The sequence below is a fragment of the Castanea sativa genome, chromosome 10 (genome assembly GCF_040712315.1).
Source record: "Castanea sativa cultivar Marrone di Chiusa Pesio chromosome 10, ASM4071231v1".
In the NCBI taxonomy this organism is placed as follows: domain Eukaryota; kingdom Viridiplantae; phylum Streptophyta; class Magnoliopsida; order Fagales; family Fagaceae; genus Castanea; species Castanea sativa.
Genome location: NC_134022.1, coordinates 36,248,353 through 36,273,305, shown reverse-complemented (window position 1 = coordinate 36,273,305; position 24,953 = coordinate 36,248,353). Strand labels below are relative to the sequence as shown.

General features: G+C 33.3%; 3 protein-coding genes across 4 annotated transcripts; all 3 read left to right on the top strand.

The window, feature by feature from the left end:
- On the top strand, positions 1-1,353 carry LOC142612458 (protein CANDIDATE G-PROTEIN COUPLED RECEPTOR 7-like). Its single transcript, XM_075784551.1, has 2 exons — positions 1-1,233; positions 1,267-1,353. The coding sequence occupies exons 1-2, from the start codon at positions 1-3 to the stop codon at positions 1,351-1,353; spliced, it is 1,320 nt and encodes a 439-aa protein (XP_075640666.1).
- Positions 1,354-4,641: 3,288 nt separating this feature from the next.
- On the top strand, positions 4,642-8,580 carry LOC142613486 (putative cinnamyl alcohol dehydrogenase 1). Of its 2 annotated transcripts, none has more exons than XM_075785848.1 (7): positions 4,642-4,663; positions 5,003-5,097; positions 6,218-6,331; positions 6,410-6,640; positions 6,846-7,131; positions 7,460-7,610; positions 7,729-8,580. In XM_075785848.1, the coding sequence occupies exons 2-7, from the start codon at positions 5,009-5,011 to the stop codon at positions 7,923-7,925; spliced, it is 1,068 nt and encodes a 355-aa protein (XP_075641963.1). In that variant the 5' UTR covers positions 4,642-4,663; positions 5,003-5,008; the 3' UTR covers positions 7,926-8,580. The 2 variants fall into 2 exon arrangements, with proteins under 2 accessions (XP_075641963.1, XP_075641962.1); XM_075785847.1 differs by lacking the exon at positions 4,642-4,663 and adding an exon at positions 4,670-4,809.
- Positions 8,581-12,770: 4,190 nt separating this feature from the next.
- Positions 12,771-15,772, top strand: LOC142613484 (putative cinnamyl alcohol dehydrogenase 1). The gene is made up of 7 exons (XM_075785846.1): positions 12,771-12,853; positions 13,103-13,197; positions 13,808-13,921; positions 13,998-14,228; positions 14,460-14,745; positions 15,081-15,231; positions 15,350-15,772. Exons 2-7 carry the CDS (start codon positions 13,109-13,111, stop codon positions 15,544-15,546), a joined length of 1,068 nt encoding a protein of 355 aa, XP_075641961.1. The 5' UTR covers positions 12,771-12,853; positions 13,103-13,108; the 3' UTR covers positions 15,547-15,772.
- The last annotated feature ends 9,181 nt before the right edge of the window (positions 15,773-24,953 follow it).

The window sequence follows — 24,953 nt, the reverse complement described above, 5'->3', positions numbered from 1 at the left end:
ATGGAAATCTTCAACTTTTTCCCTCTAAGCCATCATCCTATGCTTCAAGTCTCGTATGCTTTACTCATAATTTCATGCATTCCCTTTGCTATATCTGACATCAATGACAAACACATTGTTGATGACTCCCGAGAAATTATCCCCTTTCAGAAGTTCGGGTTCTTAGAAGACGGTCACACCTTGATTTCAATAAAAGATATCTCATGGAAATCAAAGGCTCACAAGGCACAACTAAACTTAAATTCCATGGGATTTTACATTTTCAAAATGTCATTTCTGGGCCCAATTGTAATGGAGGCCATACGCAACAAACACTCATGTGTTTTATCAAGCAAATATGTGCAAGTGTTGTCCACATTTGAAAAGCTCACCACCAACTCATCAGCCTATAATGTTTCCACTGCCGTTGATGAACCCGACGAATATATTCTGAGTTTTTGTAATTGCAAGGCCGAGTTATTTGAAGTATCAATGAATGTCCACACTGAGATGTACAATTTGAAACATGGCGAAAAGGAGTTCCTTTCTGCAGGAAAAACCAATTTGCCAATCCTCTATTTTCTCTTATTTCTTATATATACAAGTTTTTTCGTTATATGGGTCTTCACATGCATTAAACAAAGACCAATTACTGAAAAAATCCATACAATTATGGGTGCATTACTTCTCTTCAAGATGCTTTCAATGATATCTGCTTTTGAATACTATATGTACGTGAGAAAAACGGGCACTCCTCATGGTTGGGATATAGCATTTTATGTTTTTGGGTTATTCAAAAGTGTACTGCTTTTTACTGTCATTGTGCTTATAGGCACAGGGTGGTGCTTCCTGAAACCTCACCTACAAGTCCGAGAGAAGAAGGTTTTAATGGTTGTAATGCCACTACAGGTTGTTGAGAATATAGCTTATGTTATTCTGAGGGAAAAAGGTCTAACAACAAAGGAGTGGTCTTTTCTTTACATTACATGGAAACGCACTCTCTTGCTAGTTGATGTAGTCTGTTGTTGTGCCATTTTTTTCCCTATAATTTGGGTTATTCGACTCTTACGAGAAGCATCCAAAACAGATGGCAAGGCAGCTAGGAATCTTGAAAAACTAAAACTGTTCAAGCAATTCTACATGGTTTTGGTGGGGTACTTGTATTTTACAAGGGTTGCAGTTCCGGAAATTGCTTATAGGTTGAATTATAGATATGAATGGGTTGGCAATGCCACAGAAGAGTGTGTAAGCTTGGCTTTTTATGTGTTTATTTTCTATAACTTTAAGCCGATTGAAAGGAATCCATACTTGGTGATTGATGAAGAGGAAGAGAATGCGGCAGGCCAGTTCTTGGAAGATGGTACATTAATTTGAACTCGAGGCTTTGAGTTGGTATGTCGTCTCTCCAGGTCTGTTCCACACTGGGATGAGATTCACCATTCAAGCTTCTTGAGAAAGAGACTAAAGACTCGTACTTCATCCATGTTGTAGTTTCTTCTTATTTTTTCCAAGTTGTGATATAGTTACAGAGTGCATTCACTATTTTATTTGTAAACAAGAATTGAAAAGTATGTATTTTGTTGTCAAATGAAAGGAGCTGTAAGATAAGACAAAAATATTCCAAAGCAATGGTTGATACATAGTTATTAAATCCCAACCTGATGTTAACCTGGTTTTGGAACCGAGTCATTGAGCGGAGGGAAGATTCTCCCTTAGGAGTGAATAATTTCTCATTGTTATCATGATATATATATATATATATATATATATATATTTATTGTTGTCATGCTTCATTGAGCTACATCATAAAATGGGCTTTCTAGGAACCCCCAATGACCAATTCTTGCATGAATTGCTAAGGATCTAATGAGTCCAACATTGATTCCTTCAAACGTGTCAATTGGGCAAATGCACCCATTTGTCAAAGATCCTTTTTTTAGTTTCTAAATTTTCCAGGGTTCTGAGAACCCTTTAATGAATTTATAATTCAATGGAAATTTTTATTAAATACAAATACTAAAAAAAAAAAAAAAAAATAGAGTAAGGTTTTATTAGTATAGAAAAAATTTTCATGATATCTGATCAATAGAAATATATATATATATTATTGTTATAGTTTGATTGTGTCCGCAAAAGAGGGATGGGATTTAATGGAGCGATGTCATCAGTCCCACTAACTTTCTTTTTTTCTTTTTCTTTTCCTTTCTTTTGCAAATTAACATTTTCTCAATCACAAAAAAAAAAAAACTTCATCTCTTAATTAATGTTTCCTAACTTTTTAACTTTCCATTTATTATTCCATCAAACCAATTTAATAATAATTCAAACTTCCTTCAACTTTATGACTCTCCTTCTCTCTAATCAAGCAATTATGAAAACTGTTCAATTGCTACTCTATTAGAATTAAAAAAAAAAAAACTACTAATTCTTTGTCTATATATATTTGCAATTGCTCCACCTCACTCTTGCAAATTTGGAAAGTCCCTCTAAAGTGAAGGTTTATTTTTTCCTATTCTCCCTTATACTTTTCAACTTTTTTGAATTAATTTTGTTAGTGATGTGCCATTGGAGATCTCAGGTGCCAACAATGTTGGTTCCCATAAAGCAACCAAAAAAATCTCAAAGCAATAGTGAAGAATACATTAAAAGAATCGCAAAGGGGTCTTACTATTATAGTTTATGTGGTCGTTAATCATGGATGAATTTTTTTTTCCACTGATATTATACCTCTTATGTGAATTTGTGTGATGCATTCTCCATTATGGATAAATAATTATCTTTGTATATGTGTAGCATAAATAAGTTCTATTGTACGTACATATTAGTTGTGACATGAATGTAGATGCATAACTTAGTACAAGATATGTTACTTTTTTTTTGGTATTGTAACAAATTTAGATAATATTATGGGATGCCTTTGTTGCAAGACTTTTTGCCAAATTTGTAGAATTTGATGTCAATGGACATGTATAAAACTATATAAGGTAGCAATAGACAACCAAGAAAAAGACTAGGGTGAAAGATTATCCAAGTTTGGACAAAGCCTCAAAATCCATGAAGACTAATTGGATGTGAGAAATTCCACAAAAATGTATGCTTGGCTATATGAAGAAATTGAATTTGGATAAAATATGAAGAAGACTGATTGAATTGAATTGAGATTTCTATCACAAGTCCTCTCTCTCTTTCTTATTGTTTTGATTTAATTTTTGTTTGAGCTAATACTTAGTTAAAAAATTTTAGTTGTATTCTAGATATACTAGAGGAGAAAATTCTAAAAAGAAAATCAAGTTGTTGAAAAAAAATAACATAATCCAAAATCTAAAACTAAAAACCCAAATTAGGAAAACATAACGCACTATAACATAATTTAAAGGAATATGAACCACTTAAAAAACGGATAAATATCAATCAAATACACCCAAAAATAATAGAATGATATATTTGTATTTGTAGAGATATTGAGATGAAAAATAATTTTAGAAATTATTTAATTTTTGAGAAGTATTACGTCTACAACGTTTTCACGAGTCATAGTTGGTAAATTGTTATTAGTTCTAATTTAAATCTACACTAAAATTACTTTTTGCCAATCAATAATAATTAATAATAATCTACTATGTATGATTTGTTGTGAAAGTATTGTGAAATTATTGTTGACATAAAATTTCTCTTAAATTTTTGATAGAACAAATTATTTTCAACAAATTTAGGAGAACAAATTATATTTATATTAAAATTATAAAGTAATTATCTATTCTCATGCATTGCACAAGTCTACAACTAGTTACCACCGTTAATCACAAAAACCTAAAACTATTAATGAATGAAAACCATTACCATAATGGATATAATGTCCGACTGTCGATGTGAATGCGTGGAGAAAGCATAGTCTTAAAACTTCTAGATGTACCTTGATCAAAAACAAAAAAAATAAAAAAATTTCTAGTTGTACAGAAGGTCTTGGGCCCAGTATGAGCTCTCACCTTTGGAGAAATGGGCAAAGTGTCGTAATCATTTATTAACGTAAGGAGAAAGTTAACTGATGTGCGGAAATATTTTTAAAAACTTTTTAAGAAGAAGAAAAAATATAATTTTTATTTTATTTATTTATTTATTTACAATTTTTTATATTTTTCATGAAAATTGTACTGAAACTTTTTAAAAATAGTCCATCAATAAATACTCTAAGTGTGTATCTATATATTAATATTAACAGGACCCTTAGTCAATATAATTATGTATTGTATTAATTTGAAGACCAATGTGTTTATTATTACGGACACTCTCATCTACACAGTTTGTACACACGTTACAAAACAACAAAACTTGACTTGAAGTAATGTGGATAACCTTCATTTGTATGTAAGCTGAATCTTTTTTTTTTGTTGTTGTTGTTGAGAAACACACACGTATATATATGTAAGCTGAATCTGATTGGTGGGACGACCACCTAAAAGGTTTACCTTCAAAGTTCAAGGATGTCACTGCCTACGTCAATGTGCCCTTATTATTGGGGCTGCGCTATACCAGTGGAGGTGATTATTATCATAATGCAATAAACAATATGATTGATTTGTTCTTTGTTTAATAAAATGGTAATATAGTGAGGTTTCTTTGTTAATTTATAGGTGGACTAGTAAATGGATTACTGAACTAATGATCGAATGTAGTCGGGTGTAAGGTAAAGAGCTGTGGAATCATTTTGTCTACCTACAAATAGGAGGCTAAGAGGTTGATTTCATTGAGTTACTAAACTATCAAACCTGTTTAGTTAGTCTTACTTGGATTGGTCTTTGAACTTTGAAGTATATTCTCTTTCTCTTTCATGTAAGTCAACACAAACTTAGTTCATGTATTTCAATCGGTAATCTGTTAGTCATTACCTTTTTATTTTTATTTTATTTTTATTTTTTTAATGATTTGAATACGTTCAGGCTATGATTTGAAGTGATATATGGTGCCAATATTCAGTGTGTACATGTCTTATAAGATGATATTTGATTCCTTTATGTTAAACCAGTGAACAATGAGCTCCTTGAGTGCAAATGAAGATTGTCTTGGATGGGCAGCAAGAGATGCATCTGGCTTTTTATCACCTTACAGCTTCAACCGCAGGTATATATTTAGTTCAATTTTTTTTAGGGGTAAAAAAAAAAAAAGATTACTCGTCTTTAATGGAAGGAAAAAAAAGAAGCCTCTATGTTTACACATTATTTATTAAGGAAACACTTGCCATCCATTGTTTTAACATACAAATCCATCATCTTGAAGGGGGCTATAAAAAAAATAAAACAAAATTGAAGCCATCTCTGTAACATATTCTATTCTACTTTCATGAAATGCCCTCACTTAAAATTACTTTTGATGATGGTCCATTTGCCAATTCAAAATATTGGATTTGTTCATGAAAAAGTGTTCAGAAATATGAGTGGAGGCATTAAATTTTATCGAGCGACCAAACAGGCCTCAAGTGTTTGTTCTCATTTCAACTTTTCTTGAATAATTTTATTTTGGGGTGCTAAAGTCATCATTGCTTGATTTGTCTATGCAATAGGTAGTAGCAAAATCATTTCACCTACTTTCTTGACCTTTTCTCAAATGTCAAATAGTTGATGTAATTTTTTAAGAAAAAGAAAAGAATTTCTACTTGGATATTGTTTCGTTGAGCATGCCTTACAGATCTTATACTCTTGCTTTTACCCCCACTTCATATTATTTTTATTATTTTAAATCCCAAAAATATCTTGCCAAGCAAGTTTTTTATCCAATGACTGATCATATAATGCCCTATGAAGCATGGATTAACAGTCAAGTTCACTCGCACATGCATATAATGCAGTAGACCATACTATTCTTACAGAATTATATGATGATGGATGATTCCTTTCTTGACTTACATGCATAAAACAAGCAAAAGAAAAGAAAAAACTTTGTTCTTGAATGCACATAGATATCGTCCTCTTTGTACATTGTGTCATTTTGTTTAGGTATTTTTATTCTCTTTCATGTTCATAATGGAAATAACTTGATAAAGTTAATGGAAATTATTAAAAATTTCACCTGAAAGTGAATTTCAAATGTTGTTTTCCATTTCATTAGTTGACAATAATGATCCTATGCCTAAGTTCTCATATGGTTTTAAGAACCATGATTAATAATGTTTGAAATTTGCATTGCTTGATTTTAAATGCAATTTGTTTTGATCAAGGATTAACTTGGGAAATTTTCTGATCAGGGCTCTAAGGAGTGATGATGTTTCAATAAAAATTACACACTGTGGAGTTTGTTATGCTGATGTAGCTTGGACCAGGAATGAACATGGGGATTCAAAGTATCCTTTGGTGCCTGGGTAAGTGGACAAACTGTGTATACTATGAGAAGTTTAAGAATTCTATGAACTGATATAAATGAAATATTTGCACACCAGACATGAGATTGTTGGCATTGTGAAAGAGGTCGGTTCTAATGTTAACCGCTTCAAAGTTGGTGACCATGTTGGAGTAGGAACTTATGTCAATTCATGTAGAGATTGTGAGTGCTGTAACGATGAAGAAGAAGTTTATTGCGTAAAAGGATTAGTTTTAACCTTTAATGGGGTGGATGATGATGGTACTATTACAAAAGGAGGATATTCCAGCTATATTGTTGTCCATGATAGGTAAGTATTCCTTGATGCTACTGTATTCTCTATCTTCATTTTCCTATAAATGCAAAATTCACTATTACATAATAATACAACCACTCCCCCCCAAAAAAAAAACCCTGGTTTAAATAAACGTGTCTGTTAAATTTGATAATTTGATGTGATAATTTTGGCCTTTTAGCTTTATACTCATGAGATTTGGCAAGTTTTGGTCTTGCAGGTACTGCTTCAGGATACCTGATGGCTATCCATTGGCTTCAGCAGCTCCTTTGCTTTGTGCTGGAATTACCGTGTACAGTCCCATGATACGCCACAAGATGAATCAACCTGGTAAATCTCTAGGCGTGATTGGACTTGGAGGTCTTGGTCACATGGCCGTGAAGTTTGGAAAGGCTTTTGGGTTGAATGTGACTATTCTCAGCACTAGCATTTCCAAGAAAGAGGAAGCTCTAACTTTGCTTGGTGCAGACAAATTTGTGGTCTCATCTGACCAAGAGCAGATGAAGGTAGATTTACATAAAACTTCTTATAAAGCTTTTTAATTTTATGAACAAGCTAAATCTATTGAAAAATAAAACACACGCACGCATGACAAGTCTTACAAGCGGCATGGCATGATTTTCCACATCAGTAGGCCCTAATTCAATATTCATCACTGAATCTGTGGCCATTATTCAAGAAATTGAACCACGAGCAACAGTATCGTACCTTATCATTGCTCTCACTCTGATTTTCCAATCCTAATTATAGAGCATTTTTTGCCAAATTAGCAATACTGAAATAGTTTACCTATCTATGTATTGTTGTATTGATCTGTTACCATGCTATATACAGGCCGAGGCTAAGTCATTAGACTTTATAATTGACACAGCAGCTGGTGATCACCCATTTGATCCATACATGTCACTGTTGAAAACTGGTGGCGTTCTGGCCCTAGTGGCATTCCCAAGTGAAGTCAAATTCCATCCTGCAAGCCTTAACATAGGTACTTCGACAACTTTTAGTTTTGAACAGTTTAATGCAATTTTAAGAACTCTTTTAGTTGGAGATAGATTTCTAGACTTGAGTGTAATATTGAACAACATTTATTGATCCTTTGACAGGAATGAAAACCGTTTCTGGTAGCGTTACAGGTGGTACAAAGTTGACACAAGAAATGATAGACTTCTGTGCTGCTCATAAAGTTTACCCAAAAATAGAAGTAATTCCAATTCACTATGCAAATGAAGCTCTTGAGAGGCTAATAAAGAGAGACGTGAGGTATCGGTTTGTGATTGATATTGAGAACTCCCTGAAATGATACTGCAAAAGGCACAAGGAAAATTCCTCTTCTCGATATGTATGTTCATATTTTAGGTACAGTGAAGGTATTGGATCAAATATTGAAACTCAAAAGCATAAAGTGATTGGCTCTTCGTGGATGGATGGTGAGCATTTGCTTGTATAAAAGCGTCTGGTGTTGATCTTCTGCATCATGCAAGTGGTCAACTAGCCTGAAATAAGTGAATTGGCTGTTGAGTGGTATTGTGAGGAATGGTTTTACTTGCATACTAGCCTGAATATTTCAATGGGTTGCTGAGCAATATTGTGAGTAGTGGTTAATAAAAATCATAAGTGTGAACTTTTAAATTGAGAACCCTCTTGTATCGTAGTCCTGTCACTTTTAAATTGTGAACCCTTTTGTATCATAGTCCCGTCACCCGTGCATGTGCTTGTGGGAACAGTTTTTTTTTTTTGGTTGAGAAATGATATGTCCACAAATATTTTCACAACAAATCTTAAGTGGCAAGTTGTTACTGATTGTTATTGTTGGGGCAAAAAAGTAATCTTAGTATTAGGTTCAAATTTGAACCAATAACAACTATCCATTTATTATTTATTGTGAAAATGTTGTAAGAATGTTGTGGACGTAGCATTTTTTTTAAAGTAATATTATGTTACGCTATCTCATTCGCCCCATCATTAGCTGTATAATTATTCTTTTTCTTATTTATTTTTTATTCCTAAATTTTGTTGACAATATTATATATATATATATATATATATATATAGATTGACTTTACACATTCCTCTTCATATGAAGAGGAATGGTTGTAGTTTCTACAGAGAAAAATAATGTCCATAGATTATTAACAACAAATTGTTTTCCTAATTGATCCAATTAATCATTATTAAGCGACGATTGATATTATGTTTTGTTTGCTTGCAAAACAACTTCATATGGGTATGTTTTGATTCAGTATATATTTATGAATGTATTAGTACAAGTAATATATTCAAGAAGAGAGATCATGATCCTACTTTGTAAATTTCATAAGAGATATATTTGTTTGAGATTAAAGATAGATTGAAATTTTTTTTAATGGTGGGAAAACTCTATTATCATTCATTTCTAACTGTCATCATTGGAAAAGCTCTTGCATTTTATCACTAGCAAATTAGCTCATAATATGAGTGGATGAAAATTTTAATATAAAAATAAAGTAATAATATATATAATTTTTTATTTATAAAGAACACAAAATTCATTATTTAAGAAAAGAAAGCAATATGAGTGTTTATTTTAGGAAAAAAATCATTACTCTTTGTTGGTTTGGTAAAGGGTTATATTAAAAAAAACATTTCTTAATTAATAGTTTAATATATTTAAAATTAAATTCACTTATAAGAAAAACACATTATTACATATTACTAATTCTAATTTATGATCTTATAAATATTTTTAAAAATAAATTATATATTATATTCATTATAAACTGCCAAAATATTTCCGCGCATCAGGCGGAGTTGCGACTAATTATGAGGGCGTTTGGATAGCACAGTTGCGTCCACGTCTGGCCGTTTTTTTTTTTTTTTTTTTTTTTTTCCACGCGCATGTGTCACTGTTCATTGGCCATGAACAGTGATTTTAGGCCAATGAACAGTACTTTTTGGGATGAACAGTAATTTTTACACATTAAAAAATTATTTTTGTACAGTGTTTTCAGTTTTCAGTTTTCAGCAATAAGTTCTATCCAAACGGACTCTATATGTTAAAAATGAAGTATCTAGTAAAAACTATCATATAGTCATATAGAGATACTTGAGTGCGCTAGGCCGATGCAGATAAAAACATGAGATTCATAAAAAATAGATAAGTAATTGAGAGTGGAATGCAATTTTTCGCTGTTGCTTGGGAAGCAGAGAGAACACGTTACCATGGTAAATTACCATACGTTAATTCCAAAAACTCAAATAGTTAGGAATAGGTGAATTGGATTAAGCGTATGTCTGGGGTCTGGGAAAAATGCAAAAAAAACAAACTTTTTGTATGTCTTTTTCGCAAATAATTTAACTTTTAACATAAAAAAGGGTTAACTTTTAACTTTTTTGTCATGTATTTAATATAAAAATGACCAAAAATCACTTTTTTTTTTAATAAATAATATGTAAATAAGTTACCCAAAATTTCAGTACCTAGACGGTCATCAGATCCGATAAATGAACACCATTACCACAGTGGATATGTGACTGGTGACTGCATCAAGAAAGCTTCCCATGAACAACTCCAAGTTGTACTGTTGTAGTAACGATGTTGGGCCCAGCATGGGCTCTCCCCTTTGGAGAAATGGGAAAGTGGCAGTGGCAGGAGTAAGTCTACTGCCAAAAAATTTCAATAACTTTGGTTACAACTTGCTTATGTAACGAGTTGAAAGTGGCGGGAAAAAAAATGATTGATTTATTGACAGTTAATAATTGTAGTACTCATAGGTCGTCTCATAAATAAGTTGTGAGAAAATTGTAGAAATGATTGTAGTAAGTACTAGACTCACTCATCTGTAGTCTTTCTCTTTGTTTTTGTTCTGCTAAGTTTAGTTGGGTTTGGAGATTGGACAATGCAGCAGCACATGAAACTGCCAAATTCTCTCTGATCTCCTTCTAAGTCTTTTATTTCAATAATGGTAATCTCCCTCTTGTTATTGAGTCTATTTGTAAGGTGGATTACCTTTCTTGTCCTCTTCGGTTTAATTTTATATATTGCAGATTATCAAAAAGACTCACTCCTGTGGCAGTGGCAGGATCATATATGTTTTTAATGGAAAATGTTAAAAAAATGCTCTAAGTATTGATTTCAAAATTGTTTTTAGAATTTTCTTAAAAAAAGAACTATTTTTAGAAATATTTTATGGAAAAATGATAAAACAAATAATTTTTTTAACAAATTTTTATATTTCTTATACAATTGGTGTTAATTTTTTTTTATATAGTTTATCAACTAGAGAAAATTGACTTAGAGCATTCACAGTAAAGTATCTAATAAATTTAACTTTTAACAATTCAAAATACTACTTTATCTATTTTAACAACTCACTTTATAATACACCATACAACATAAGTTTTATATTAACATTCAATACATTAAAATAATATATCTAACTCAATAACCAATAATCACAATCATCAATACATTAAATTTTTTTTTAATACTATATTAAAATATTATTTTTTGTTTTGAGTTCAAAACTCAAATCGTTGATATAGATAATAAACCACTGTAGCTTAAACTCAAATACTTTTATTTTTAGCTTCTTTGCTGTAGAAGCTATTTTAAAGGGATTGGTTGCTAAATTGACTATTAAATAGTCAATTTATTAGCCTTTTAATAATATTATTATAATTTTTTAAAAATATGTATAAATAAAAAATTTATAAAAATAAATATAATGTTATTTAAATATTAAAAATTATTATTTAAACGCCGGTAACAACAATGGTTGCCTAAACAATGTTGTTTAAACACTGCTAATGCTTAAGCAGCACATGCTAACGTTATCCTTATTTATTACGTATGCAATGATTGACTTTGTATTTGGCAACAGTGCTGAATCTGATTGGTGGGAAATTGACTTAAGCTATACATGTTAACATTATCCTCATTTATTACGTATGCAATGATTTATCCTTCATTCTATTTATTACATATGCAATGGGATTCAGATCCTCTAGAGTTCCTAGGGTACTCTACCAAGTAGAGTTCATTAAATCCTAACCACTCTTTAATGATTTAATGGTCTAGATTTTGCCATGTCAGCATTTCATTAACAATCATCTTAATTGTTTTGTTTACAAAATTATTTTATTATTTCAAGAATATTATTAATGAAATGCTGACATGGCAAAATCTAGACCATTAAATCATTAAAGAGTGGTTAAGATTTAATGAACTCTACTTGGTAGAGTATCCTAGGAACTCTAGAGGATCTGAATCCCATTGCATATGTAATAAATAGAATGAAGGATAAATCATTTAATGAACTCTACTTGGTAGAGTACCCTAGGAACTCTAGAGGATCTGAATCCTATGCAATGATGTATTTTGTATTTGTATGGAAATTATAGAGCTGATAGATTTTGGCAAGTGGCCACCTAGATGCTTTGCCTTAAAAATAGCTTGAGGTGGTCACTGCCTACGTCAGTGTCCCGAGGTCACTGCCTACGTCAGTGTCGGGACGGGGTGCCCGTGATTAATAACGTAAATTTAGTACTTTAAATTATTGTCAAAATGCAATAAATAATTTAATTCATTGGTTTTTTTTTTTTTACACGCCATTGACCGGTTATTTGTTAAAGGAAAATGTATCGTGTTAAGAACAAATTTTAGCTACAAAATTAAATATTTATAATTTGAAAATTTTACTGTTAAATTATAATTTTTTTACATTCTTAATATATATATGTTAAATTTTGTGCCAATTAAATATTATTTACTATATAATTTATTGACTTATATTTTAGGATTTATAAATTTATATTTTATACATAATTTCAAACTACAAGAATATGCAATTTAAAAAATTTATTGATGACATAACTATTGATTTTTAATTTTTTAGAAATTTTACAAATATGAAGAATGTAAGAAGAAAATGTAATCCAACAGTAAAATTATTAAAATTCATCTCTAATAAAAAAATATTAAGTAAAGTTATAGTTTTATGCTATAACTAATTTTGTGGCTAAACTTTGCACGTGTATTAATCACTTTTTTTTTAATTTTATACAGGGTGGATTGGTAAATGGGTTACTGAACTAAGGATCGAATGTAGTGGGTGTAAGATAAAGTTCTGTGAAATCATCTTGTCCACCTATTTATAGGACACTTTTACAAGAGTTTGAATTGGCGTACGAATAGTGATACTATTAAACCTATTAAAAGTTGTCTTACTTGGTTTGGATCTTTGGACTGGAGTAATATTCTCTCTCTCTCTCTGGTAAGCCAACACAAACTGAATAGCAATTCATGTGTTTCAATCTGAAATCTGTTAAATACAGTACCTTTTTATGATATATATAGTATACACAGCCTTTGGCACTTAATTTTGTTTCCTCTTTTGAAGTAAATATAAGTTGCCATTATTCACAGTTTTGTTTTATGCTAGAAAGTCAATTTCTTGATTTTATTATAAGCTGATATTTGATTGCTTTATGGTAAACCAGTGAAAAATGAGTTCCTTGAGTGCAAATGAAGATTGCCTTGGATGGGCAGCAAGAGATGCATCTGGCGTTTTATCACCTTACAGCTTCAACCGCAGGTATATATATAAGAAGCCTCTATGTTTACACAAACAAATCCATCATCTTGAAGAGGGCTATAAAAATAAATAAATAAATAACGAAATTGAAGCCATTTCTGCAACATAGTCAGCCCCACTTTCATGAATTGTCCTCACTTCAAATTAGTTTTGATAATGGTACGTAAATCTTGAATTGCCAATTCAAAGTATTGGATTTGTTCATGAAAAAGCGTTTAGAAATATGAGTGGAGCCATCAAATTTTATTGAGCGACCAAACAGGCCTCATAGTGTTTGTTCTCATTTCAACTTTTCTTGGATAATTTTATTTTGGGGGTGCTAAAGTCAACATTTCTTGATTTGTCTATGCACTCGGTAGTAGCAAAACCATTGCACCTACTCTTTTATCAAATATCAAATAGGTGATGTCATTTTTTAAGAAAAAGAATAGAATTTCTACTTGGATTCCAAATGTTGTTTGCCATATCATTAGTTGACAAAAATTATCGCATGCCTGAGTTCTAATATGATTTTGAGAACCATGATTAATAATGTTTGAAATTTGCACTGCTTGATTGTTATATGCTGTTTGTTCTGATCAAGAATTAACTTGGGAAATGTTCTGATCAGGGCTGTAAGGAGTGATGATGTTTCAATAAAAATTACACACTGTGGAGTTTGTTATGCTGATGTTATTTGGACCAGGAATGGACATGGGGATTCGAAGTATCCTTTGGTGCCTGGGTAAGTGGGCAAACTGTATACTATGAGAAGTTTTAGATTTTTATGAATTGATATAAATTTAATATTTGCACACCAGACATGAGATTGTTGGCATTGTGCAAGAGGTCGGTTCTAATGTTAACCGCTTCAAAGTTGGTGACCACGTTGGAGTAGGAACTTATGTCAATTCATGTAGAGATTGTGAGTATTGTAACGATGAAGAAGAGGTTAATTGCGAAAAAAGACGAGTTTCAACCTTTAATGGGGTGGATGATGATGGTACTATTACAAAAGGAGGATATTCCAGCTATATTGTTGTTCATGATAGGTAAGTTTTCTTTGATGCTACTGTATTCTCTTTCTTCATTTTCCTACAGATGCAAAATTCACTATTACATAATGATATGAACCACCCCCCACCCAAAAACAAAACCCTGGTTTAAATAAATGTTTCTGCTGAATTTGATAATTTGATGTGATAATTGTGACCTTTTAGCTTTATACTCATGGGATTTGGCAAGTTTTTCACAAATTAAGAATATTAGTTTTGGTCTTGCAGGTACTGCTTCAGGTTACCTGATGACTATCCATTGGCTTCAGCAGCTCCTTTGCTTTGTGCTGGAATCACGGTGTACAGTCCCATGATACGCCATAAGATGAACCAACCTGGTAAATCTCTGGGAGTGATTGGACTTGGAGGTCTTGGTCACATGGCAGTGAAGTTTGGGAAGGCGTTTGGGTTGAATGTGACTGTTCTCAGCACTAGCATATCCAAGAAAGAGGAAGCTCTAACTTTGCTTGGTGCAGACAAATTTGTGGTCTCATCTGACCAAGAGCAAATGAAGGTAGATTTACATAAAATTTCTTATAAAGATTTTTTAATTTTATGAACAAGCTGAATTTATTGAAAAAAAAAAAAAAACACATGACAAGAAGTCTTACAAGGGGCATGGCCTGATTTTCCACATCAGTAGGCCCTAGTTCAATATCCATTTCTGAATCTTGGCCATTATTTAAGAAATTGAACCATGAGCAACAGTATCGTACCTTATCATCATTCTCACTATGATTTTCCAATCCTGATTATAGAGCATTTGTTGTCCTATTAACATTAGCAATATTGAAATTGTTTACCTATCTTTATGGATTGTTGTATTGATTGTTAGCATGCTATTTACAGGCCGAGGCTAAGTCATTAGACTTTATAATTGACACTGCAGCTGGTGATCACCCCTTTGATCCATACATGTCACTGTTGAAAACTGGTGGTGTTTTGGTCCTAGTGGGATTCCCTAGTGAAGTCAAATTCCATCCTGCAAGCCTTAACATAGGTACTTTGAAAACTGTCAGTTTTGAAGAGTTTAATGGAATTTTAAGAACTCTTTTAGTTGGTGATAGCTTTCTAGACTTGAGTGTAATATTGAACAACATTCATTGATCTTTTGACAGGAATGAAAACCGTTTCTGGTAGCGTTACAGGTGGTACAAAGTCGACACAAGAAATGATAGACTTTTGTAGTGCTCATAAAATTTACCCAAACATAGAAGTAATTCCAATTCACTATGCAAATGAAGCTCTTCAGAGGCTAATAAAGAGAGACGTGAGGTATCGGTTTGTGATCGATATTGAGAACTCCCTGAAATGATACTACTAAAGGCACAAGGAAAATTCCTCTTCTCGATATTTATGTTCATATTTTAGGTACATTGAAGGTATTGGATCAAATGTTGAAACTCTGACATGTTGTTGAGTGGTATTGTGAGGAATGGTTTTACTTGCATACTAGCCAAAAATAAGTGAATGGGTTGTTGAGCAATACTGTGAGGAATGGTTTAATAAAAATTAGAAGTGTGAGCTTTTAAATGTGAACCCTTTTGTATCATAGTCCTGTCACCTGTGCTGTGCAGGTGCCTGTGGTCCTGTGGAAACAATATATATATATATATATATATATATATATATATATATATATATATATATATATATATATATATGTGTGTGTGTGGGGTAAAGTAATATGTAAATTACACCCTCTATGTTTGGGTTGACTCAGATTTTATCCTTGATATATAATATTTTGATCTTAGTCCAAACGTTTGACATCATTTTTAATAATGTTCTTTTGTTTGTCACTACCCTATTTTCCTACCAATTAATCATGACATATCTTGAGCACGAAACATGAGACATCTTTTTTTTTAATACTATATTTTACCCAATGTATATCTCATCTATATAGTATCTTCAAGCCTAACTTTTGTTAAGCCATATCAAAGTAGCATTTCGGTCCACTTCATTCAATTCAATGTAGAAACTATATATATTTTTGTTTCCCTTAAACCCAAAAGAGTAGCCATATCTCTTTTCTCCATTCAATTTTTAGTTCAAATGACTTGTAGTTGTCCTAGCTTCATCAATGTTGATTCAATTTTTTGTGATTGGTCTGCTAGGGCTAGGGTTGAAACGCTTTTGTTATATGCTTTTTAAATTTCCATGGCTTGGTGTGAAGGTGTTGATAAAATTCATCATCTTATTGCTCTTGCCAATTACCACTAGATTCCATGGCCTTCTGTTTCGTTTACTTGTTCTACTTTTACCTTTAAACATCATATATTCCATTGAGCACATTGTAATATTTGAAATCTTATTTATAGTAGATCTGGCTTTAGAGGGATTTAAAAAAATTGATATCTTATTTTTTGGTTAGATGATTGGTGCAATTATAGATACTGAAAATGATACGTAGCGTAAGATTGCAATTTGAAAAATATGGCAACAAGTGGGGGAGTGGCAATTTGAACCCTGGTTTTCCGTTAATGTCATTGAGCTACAAGGCTCTTGGCAATACCATGAAATTTGATACTTTTACCTTTGAACAACATATATTCCATTCAGCACATCGTAATATTTGATATCTTATTCATGGTAGATCTGGCTTTAGAGGGATTTGAAAAAAGTGATATCTTATTTATTGGTTAGTGATGTGTGCAATTATAGATGCTGAATATGATATGTAGTGTAAGATTGCAATTTGAAAAATGTGGCAACAAGTGGGGGAGTGGCGATTTGAACCCTAGTTCTTCGTTAATGTCGCTGAGCTACAAGGCTCTTGGCAATACCATGAAATTTGATGACTGATAAGATTAGATCTTGCAGTCGTTGACTATACTAACATTTTTTATGACCTGTTAGACACTTAATAAGACAGTATACAATGCATTTGGTAGATGAGTTTGAGGTGAAAATAGCTAAATACCATGTTTTGGCAAAATTTGTGGCAATCTAGCACTGTTTTAGAAATATTTAGCAATCTATCACTTTTTTGATACTCGAGTTCCTAGTAAGTCTACCACCATGGCGATGGTTGAGCTGAATTTTGGGCATTAAAAAATGCCACCTAGTACTCGAGTTTTTGACACTCGAGTATTGTGTGCCTTGAACTCAAGTTTCCTAGACTGAATACTGTGTTAGTGAAATACACAGTACCTGAGCTCCGTAAACTCGAGTATGGGTTGGGTATCGCAAGTGTAAGATCCAGACTTGTACTTAAGTTTCGTGAACTCGAGTACTGTGTTAATGTATTTTCACAGTACCCGAGCTCATTAAACGCAAGTATGGCTCGAGTTTGGTCCAGAACTCCCACCAAACTCGATTTCATGAAACTTGGGTTTGGCTCAACCTCACTCACCCTTTTAATCAATACTCACCGAGTCACTATTTCTCAATCTCCCTCTCTATCTCACTCAGTCTTACTCTCTAAATCTCCCTCTCACTGTCTCAATCTCACAGTCAGTCTCCTTCAAAGTCACTCTCACCTCCGATCCAAAGCTTCCCTTCAAAGTTTTCGTTGAAATCAAAGTCACTCTCACTGCCATTCTCAAATTTGCTGCCGAAGAGTTCAAAGATGCCATTCTCAAATTCGTTGCAATAACCTTGTTCTGACAGTATAGATGAAAAAGACTTCTGAAATGGAAACTATTGAGCACATAATTAAATGCATGTAGTTTGTAGATGGCATATAGTATAGTAGGGATAATTAGTTGGAACTGGTGTAATAGAAAAGCAAATAAATAGTGTAGTTGGAACTGTTTGATTATATTCCTTTTTCTATGTTTACAGAAGTTCTCTTAACGAAGATTACTCCATTGAAGGAGAAGGTGGAAGTGATTGAAAGAGGAGATGCAATGGAAGAGTGAAATCCATCACACAGGAGCAGTACAAATGAGTAAGCCGTGGGCAGTACAAAAGCTGTGTGTCAATTGCATTGTTTTTCACAACTTCCATTATAATTATTGTATTAAGCAGAATGTTGATGTAGTTTTCAGTATTCGGTTTCAATATCTCAATGTCTCGACATTAACTTGTTTTGGATTATACTTTCCAAACTCGCATGCAGGCTGACAAGATAATTTGGTCATTTGTTCTGTATGAGTCTTGTATCCTGATTTAAGATCCCGATTGCTTAAATCGTACCTCAGATTCACACTTGGTAGAAACTCAATTTTATTGAGTAATCTCTAGTTTTAAACTATTGTGTTTTCCTTAAAATGTGATTTTCATTGATTGAACGCAAAAGCAGAGATTAATCTATGAAGGTCTATTGCTAGGTGATTTTTATTATATAACATTACAACCTGATAATTTAAATCATGATTTCATCAGTTTGGGTTCACTGATAAAACCATGACAGCTATGTCAAATGGAAAAATAGGCCCAGACTGTGATTCCTTCATTCCTTTCAATCTTGGTATGATGATTATCTTAAAGCAAAGCAACTAGGGCCATTTTGAGGGAGTTCACTCAAAGTGTGTTGTTAATTTTTTATACAACATGGAATTAAACTGATATTGATACCCAAGCACATGTTTCATTTAAGAACACCACTCAAAAAAATAAATCAAGCACTTTACTGAATGGAGAAAGGTTCTGCAAGTATAATAAATTCAAGTGCAAACTGTAAAATTCCTTGGTTACAAATTTCAATAACCATATCTTGAAAAAGAAAAAAAAGAGGGCTTAGGGACGACTAGATGATTGGAAATATGAGGGATAAATGGTCTCTTTACTATGAAAACCATCAGATTCACTGCCTGCAAGCCATGAATTTTAATATGTATGAGCAGATTATGTATTGTATGCATATAATTATCGAGAATAAGTCGAGATCCTTCACCTGTGATACCCGATCCATACTCGAGTTTAGGGAGCTCGGATACTGTGTATTACACTAACACGTACTCAAGTCCACAAATATCGAGTATGAGCCTGGATCCTTCACTTGTGATACCCGAGCCATATTCAAGTTTAGGGATCTCGAGCACTATGAATTACACTAACACAGTACTCGATTCCACGAAACTTGAGTATGAGTTTGGATCCATCACTTGTGCTACCCGAGCCATACTCGAGTTTAGGGAGCTCGGGTACTGTTTATTACACTAACACAGTACTCGAGCTCCTTAAACTCAAGTATGAGTCTGGGTCATTCAACTGTGATACTTGAGCCATAATCGAGTTTAGGGAGCTCAGGTACTATGTATTACACATACACAGTACTCATGTCCAGTAAACTCGAGTTCAAGGCACAAAGTACTCGAGTACCAGGTGGCATTTTTTAATGCCCAAAATCCAGCTCAGCCAACGCTACGGTGGCAGACTCACTAGGAACTTGAGTTTACTAAAAAAAGTGGTAGATTGCTAAATATTTCCAAAATAGTGCTAGATTGCCACAAATTTTGCCAAAACGTGGTATTTGACTATTTTCACCGTGAGTTTGATGTGAATATAGTACACAAATTCTGGATGGTGTACATAATGTTTATGCCTAGGATGTTTACTGTTATGTTTGGCTTTTAGAGAACTCTTTAGTTTACAAATCAGAAGAGAGGATAACATCTTTTATGTATTTCTGAGTATTTCATTTCATAGACAAGACAGTAATAAAAATCAAAGGGTGGCTTTTGTGATTCTAAATTTTTGTTAAGGACTCCTCTTTTTTTGGTCATATCCTTTTTCCAAGCTGTTTAACTTTCATTCATCAAACTGAGTAGTTTCACGTTTTTTGGCAGTAAAATTTTTAGTTCCAAGGGAAATAGTTGTTAAAATTTCTCATGTATAAGCTAAGATGTTCAAACTTTTAAATCTTTTCATTAATTTGAAAGGAAACACAGCTTGCTATCACTTAGTCAATGGGCTGCTTCAAGAATTTCACTGGTTTAAATCAATCCTATGGATCTTGGTTTTTGGGGGATTATGTTTGTGAAAGTAGATGCTAGATTTTCACGATAACACTTCAAAATTTGCTTGTAGGAAATTTTAATTTGGAGTGGATATATTTAGCATCATCAATATGTGTTGTGAGATTGCAACCTACCATTATATTTCCTTTGTCTATTGTTACAATTCCTCTTTACATTTTTTTCTTTTTCTTTTTTCTTTTTTAATTATATTGTTCTCATGTTTATGCAAGTTCTGTTATCATAGTCCAGTTAACAAAATGAAGGTACAATTGAAATTTATAGTGGTTTGGTTTTGATCAGAAACAAAATTCTTGTTCTGATTTTTCCTACTGCTTCAATTTTTTATTATCTCTGTTTCCTAGTGAAAGATCCTGTCCTTATACTTGTTCCTAGCTATTATCTATATGTGTTTATTTTTTCCTAGTTTCTATAACCAAGAAACCAAGCACTATAGAATTACCACAAAAAAAAAAAAAAACCAAGCAGTATAGAATTTATGTGAAAAGTTTTCAATTTTGCTGCGAGAAAGTTATGGTTTGAATTGAGGTTGACGAGGACCTTTTTTAGATTTGCTTTTCTGACTTTATTTTGATTAGTTGAATAGTAATCTGAAATTTTAATCTATAACCCAAGATTTGCGAGAAGATTTTCCAAGTCAACTTCAACGCAATACTTCTTTAAACAATTTTGTTATGTATCATGACTGCTAGTTCTTGGGCAAGTGATGTTTACTCTAAAATACAAACATTAGAAATTCATTCATAACTAACTTGTCAATACTAACAGGAATATGATTTTAAATAAAGAATTTCATTTACTGCTGAATGTATGAATATGATGAAGCTATTGCTCACATTTGCATAATATTTACACTCACCCTCTTAACCTCGTACACTTGTAAAATTAGAAGTGTCTAGTTCACACTAATCATGGGGAGTTATTTGCCGATTAATTTGATCATTTGATTTAGAGGTGAGAGCAGCCAAGATTGCACAAAAAACAAAAAGATTTTAAGATTTTCTCTTTTGAAAAAAAAAAACAAAAAAACAAAAGCAAAAGATTGATGTATATTAGCCATTTTAATTTCAAGCAATCAATCACTGTTTTTTTTTTTTTTTAAAGAAAAAAATATATAGGGAGATGTTTAGTGCTTCATATGCACTAGACCCTATACGATGCAGACATGTGACAAGTGTTGAACACATGACAACATCATATTGGATCGAATGCACAAGACACTAGACCCGAGAATTTTTTTTCTATTTAACGTTAATTTTCTAAGAATATTGTTAGTTGTCCTATTGCAAAAGAAATGGGAAACTAGCATCTCGAGTTTTAAAAACTCAAGTTCAAGATTGAACTTGAGTTTTAAAAACTCGAGACTCAAGAGATAAAAGCTGAGGTGGAAAAAATTCCACGTAGAAATCGAGTTTTAGAAACTCGAGTTCCACAATTTTTGCCTTTCATGTAGAACTCGAGTTTTAGATACTCAAGTTCTACCATTTTTCCCTTTCATTTATGGGTTTCTTCCTCTTTTCTTCATCATCTTCGTTCTTGGGTTTCTTCTTCTTTTCTTCATCATCTTCGTTCTGGGTTTCTTCTTTTCTTCCTCGTTCCGTTCTTCCTAGGTTCGGGCTTCATCTTCTTCCTAGGTTTAGGCTTCATCTTCAACTGGGTTTCTCTCTTCTTCGTGTCCTCCTGGGTTTCTCCTCTTCAACGAAGAATGTTCTGCATTTCTGGGTTTCTTCCTCTTTTCTTCATCATCTTCGTTCCTAGGTTTCTTCTTCTTTTCTTCATCATCTTCATTCTGGGTTTCTTCTTTTCTTCTTCGTGTTCTACTGGGTTTTCCTCTTCTTCAAAGAAGAATGCTCTGCCTGGGTTCTCTTCGTTGGTCTTGCGTCTGTGGAACTCGATTTAGATCTCGAGTCTTACAGACTCGAGATCTATGTGGCATTTTCTGGAATTTCCTGTCCACGTCATCAAGTATAAAGTGAGTGTTTGGGATTGGAGTTTCAAAATGGAACTCGAGTTTCTAAAACTCGAGATGTTATTTTGTTAATACGTTTCAGATGTGTGTTAACTTACTATATTGCCCTCCCTCACACTGTTACTCCGAAAATTGCCTCCTAGACCCAAATCATGTCCATTAATTGGAGGTTATCCAAAAACAAGCATTTTATAATCAATTTTAATTTAAACAACCTATAAATAATAATATTCAAATAATTATAATCCAATTTAAAAATATAGGGTTTAAATTTATTTATTTTTACTTACCTAAAACTCTCTCTATCAAATTGAAGTTTCTCTCCGCTAGCGAAAGTTGGGTTTCCATCTTCTCCTAGGGTGTAGAATAGTCGTCCCTTCTCTCGAAGGAGTCTCTGTCCCCCAAGGTAACAGGTTTACCTTAAGGCTTTGTGGGTTTTTTTTTTTTTTTTTTCAAGGGTTTGGGAAACAGATACTAGTATAGGATGGAAGATCTCACAAAATCTTGGAGCTGTCTAATTCTTTCGGAATGTAAAGGATCAAACTTGCGCATAAAAGAGGAACAGGCGGCGACGAAGTTTATTTTAGTAGCAAAATTCTTGACTAAGCGTGCTCTTAACATTGATGCTATAGCTAAAACCTTCACACCTCTTTGGCGATCGACAAATGGTTTCAAAATTAAAAAGGAGGGTGATCATGTGGTCTTGTTTACGTTTGATGATAAGAGTGTGATGGAGAAAGTCCTCGCAGCCGAGCCTCGGAGTTTTGACAAACATCTAATGGTGTTGCAACGTTATGATAGGGAAATGGATGTGGGAGATATGGAGTTTAATAAGGTGACATTCTGGGTGCAAGTGCACGATCTCCCGGTCATTTCAGACAATACAGATTGTTGAACAACTGTGTGAAGCTATTGGAACGGTGAATGTAGTGACGGATGAAGCAGAAACAAAGGGAGAAAATTTTATGCGAGTTCGAGTCATAATAGATATTTCTCAACTGTTATGTAGGGGACGAGTTATTTCACTTAATAGTGGTAAGGAACTGTGGGTGTCTTTCAAATATGAACGGCTCCCTAACCTATGCTATTAGTGTGGATGTATGACGCATGATGATTGTGATTGCGATCTATGGATTGAAAGTGAAGGGAGTCTCTCAATTGAAAATCTCGGCAATTTGGTCCCTGGATTAAGGCATCGCCATTTGTGCCGACTCAAAGAAATATGATCAAAGTTCCTAGTTTCTTTGCTAGTAAAAAATTTGGTGCGTCAATGACAAACTCCAAATCAGCTAAAAAGCCACCGATGGTGGTGGTTCATACAGGAAAACCTTCACCGGAGATCATAAGGTTTGGAAAGGAAAGCTTCGAAGTCTCCTATAGTGAAAATATGGTCCCAAATTTTCAAGAGGAGAATCCGCTAAATTCAAGGCCGTTGACTAACGAGGGAATTATAGGGGATTTGAATTCAAATAAGAAGGATTCAGTGGAGAAAAATCTGTCAGCAAAGATCTTTGATTCAATTACCATAGTAATACCCGAATTTGGAGTTGGCACAGGTAAGGAAAATTGCATGGAATTCCTAAGCACTAATGATTCATGTGAGCCAAGCCACACAACACGTGCACCCCACATTCCCTCTTCACCACGAGTTCCACTGTTAGAGCTACTTGCTTCACTCAACAAACATGTGCATGCTGAAGGTACATGGAAGAGGATTACTAGAATAGAGGTAAGATCAAATGTTGTTATGTCCGAAGCAGTGGGGGAAAAAAGAAATGCAGGAAGTACAGCAAGCCAAATTGAGTTACCAAAGAAAAGAAGGGTTTCTCAGGGAGGTGCAACAAAATATAAGATATTGGTGAAGGCTAGTTACTAGCCCTACCAGAAGAAATGAGTCTATTATTGTGGAACTGTCATGGTCTTGGGAACCCATGTACAGAGAATGAGCTTGTTAGATTGATATAGGCAAAAGATCCATCTATCGTGTTTATAGTTGAAACATAGACAGATGATGCAAGGCTAGATCGTACTTTGAGTAAGATTAATTTTGACCAAAAGTGGGTGGTCCCAAGGCTAAATAGAGGTGGTGGCTTAGTTTTATTCTGGAAAAATTATATTAACATTGATGTTGTTGATTCCCATAGGTATTATATTGATATGATCATCAATGGAAACACTGAAAATGCATGGCGATTCACAGGTTTTTATGGAGAGCTCGAAACTCATAGGAGGAGTGAAGCATGGAGCAAATTGAGAAGCTTGAATTCTAGAATGAACATTCATGGGCTTTGTGGTGGTGATTTTAATGAAATTGTTCATCAAGAGGAAAAGTTGGGTGGGGCACCGAGAGACCATAATCAAATGCAATTATTTAGAGATGTAATCAATGAATGTAGCTTCATGGACTTGGGTTATGTGGGTCCTAAATTCACGTGGGCTAATCATTATGATGATGGTCATTCCATAAGAACAAGATTGGATCGGTGCATGGCTACAAATTCTTGTTTTCAAAAATTTCTAGGAACTAGAGTACATCACCTTCAATGCATGTCTTCGGATCATACTCCTCTCTATTGATCAATTTGTCGGGGCTGACTAAACCTAGGAGGAAGAGATGTTTCAGATTTGAAGAAATGTGGTTATCATATCTAACTTGTGGTGAAACGGTTGAAGAAGTTTGGAGTAGTACATGGGAGCCAAACCCAAGCATAGCCATTCTTAAAAAAAGTGACTAAATGTGAACAAGAATTAAGATGGTGGAACAAAAACAACTTTGGGCACGTGAGGAGAGAATTAGAGATTAAAAAGAAGTAGCTTGCTTTGGTG